This window comes from Atta colombica, unplaced genomic scaffold (assembly GCF_001594045.1).
Source record: "Atta colombica isolate Treedump-2 unplaced genomic scaffold, Acol1.0 scaffold160, whole genome shotgun sequence".
NCBI classification, from domain to species: domain Eukaryota; kingdom Metazoa; phylum Arthropoda; class Insecta; order Hymenoptera; family Formicidae; genus Atta; species Atta colombica.
In genome coordinates, this window is record NW_017259251.1 from 18038 (window position 1) to 20678 (window position 2641).

Here is a 2641-nt window from a genome sequence, read left to right on the forward strand (position 1 = left end):
AGACGAGAGGGTTGAGAGAAACGCACGTCCGCGTCGCCTCGCATATATTCGCCCTCCTCGTTCCGAGGGACTCGCGCGGATCGGCGATAGCGATTGGCGATTATGTTAACCAAACACGCGCGGTACACGCCCCTGCAATTTGCCTTGGGATCATCTTCCCCTAATCGCCGCGCTAATAACAGGATTACGGGGGTCCTGACCGCGCGGTACGTATACTTATCCCTAATTCGCCGTATCGTTATTAATATATACGATACAATTGAGAACGGGGCCCGGGCGCCCCCCTCCCCTCCCCTCCTTACCCGCGATAAGTCCTGCGATATGTGCACATATACGTGTACATATATGGGGAGCCCCGTCCACACGTATTCTCAAACCGCCGAAATGCGGGCTCTTCGTTACACTGTGTGCATCGTTGGAAAATTTGTGTGAAATTTAACATATTTCATGTGGAAATTTAACATATCTCAAATGGTCCGGTCAAATTTTCATGTTAAGTTAACATAAGTTGAATAGTAACATAGATATATTGTGCAAAAAATTATCACAAAAAAGGCGATGCAGTTAGTAAATAAATTATGGAAGCATATTTTTATATTTATTCAGCAATAGTTAATATTTATCATACGTTAAATTAACACGTATTTCATTCATTCATCAATCGAAAATTTATGTTTTAAAAAATACATTATTTTTATGTTACCTGTTCACTTATTCGTAAATTGTGTGATTGTGACGCTAAAACACTATTGAAACAATATTGAATATCAATTTAACAGACAATATTTAAATAATATAATCATATTAATGTTAAATTGATACTTGAGAATACGTTAAAAATTCAATATAAAATTTTAACAAGAACGTAAGTGGATCGTTTCCAAAATATTTTTTACCCTGTAACGTACGTTCCTCTCTTCATTTTCAACGACGTATTTTATTTCGAAAAGCCGCTCGAGTTCACGACAGTGCGAACTCGCATCTAACGAAGGTGCGACGATCCGATCCGATCCGATCGCTCGCGAGGTACGCATCAAATTTATTACACCGCCGGTGTGCGGATATTCATGAAATAAATATGAGAGGGATAGGAAAAAGAAATGGACTTACGTGTAGTGCGAATAAGACGGGCTGGCTTGATCGATGAGAGCGGCGGTTGACAAGCCTTGCGCGATGGCAGCCGAAGGATCCCTAGCTGGCGAGGAATTCTGCGTCGCCGCTGCCGCCGGTATAGCGTGATGGTAGCGCTGGCACATTTCGGCCAAGTTCCACCCATGGGCATCCATATATTAGCACTGCTTCGCTTTTCTTTGGCGTACCATCCATTTCACACGCGTTGCGATGCACACTCTCTCTCCCTCTCCCGGTTCTTCCGTTTTTTTTCCCCCTTTTTCTTTTCTCTTCTCTCAATAATTCACTCGCGTTCTACGTCTCTATGTGTGAGGTAAAAACTACACTCGCGACAACGATGATGTACAACGTCCAGTCGACGGGGACGTCCTGCGTGCGCCGCGATTCTCCGATGACTTCGCCTCGCCTCCACGCAGGCACGCGCACCGCCTGTTAATCAGGAAAACAAATCCATTTACTTGGCCGTTAACGACACGCGTATACTTATTTAGAGAATGATCGAGAGACGCCGTTTAAAAAAAGACTTCATGCCGACAACCGTTATGAATTTAAAATGAAGTTACGTCTGTCTGTATCACACTAGCGATTGACAATTGCAACTCGCAACTCTTTTGACTAATCAAAAAAGAACTGCTAATCAACTCCTTTCTGATTGGGTCAAGAGATATAAACATAGACGCAATCGCCAATTTGTCATTAGTCAGCACAAAAGCTTGCATTTTCAATGTTAATATGCAATATTGCTGGAATGTTACAATGTTGCTGCAATATTGCTGAAACGATCTGTGCTGTATGGGTAGCGTGATACGGACATTACCTTTATCGGCGGGCGAATGCATGACGGAACAAATAATTATTGTAAATATTACGAAACAGCAAGAAAAGAACGGTTTTGCTGAAGTATTTAAATATTTAGTTAGATATAGATCTGAAAATATAACTTTGTTGTTGTTGGATATTATTAAAATAATTATGTAGAACGTTCAACTGGATGTTAGAATGATAAAACTTTTTTTATGACATTGGTCATCATGCTTGAGTTTTCTATCGTAATGATGGCCTAACAAAATTATTTTTAGATCAGTAGCTACTTAAATTTTTAAAAGCTTTAGCAAAGTCATTCTTTCCGTATGTACTAACATGTCACAATCGTGTGACATAAAACTTCGCTTACGGAAATGAAAAGTTGTAAAAAAATAATGTAGCAAATACTTGTTTGACGCGACGCGACGCAAATTATTTGGTGCAAAAAACATGAATGTTGGTGAATTCATGAACTTATGAAATTAGTTTCCGTTGCTGTCCATTCGATTATAATGAGATTTTAATCATTCGCGTTATTGTGGCGAATTTATAAAATGTTCTCCAGCAAAGTTTACAACTTCAATGACTTTCAAATGCGCGTTCAAATACCTAACGGAACAACTAAATCTCGCGTTACATAACCCTTCCCCCCCCTTTCTCTCTCTCTCTCTCTCTCTCTCTCTCTCTCTCTCTCTCTCTCTCTCTC

General features: G+C 40.4%; 1 protein-coding gene across 1 annotated transcript in view; it reads right to left on the bottom strand.

The window, feature by feature from the left end:
* Positions 1–2641, bottom strand: part of LOC108685797 — a gene marked incomplete at its 3' end in the record, with an annotated part of 17200 nt that overhangs the window by 11824 nt on the left and 2735 nt on the right. The window contains exon 2 of the mRNA XM_018190765.1: positions 1111–1560. Within this exon, the coding sequence (XP_018046254.1) occupies positions 1111–1286 (176 nt within the window). The remainder of the gene's footprint in view (positions 1–1110; positions 1561–2641) is intronic.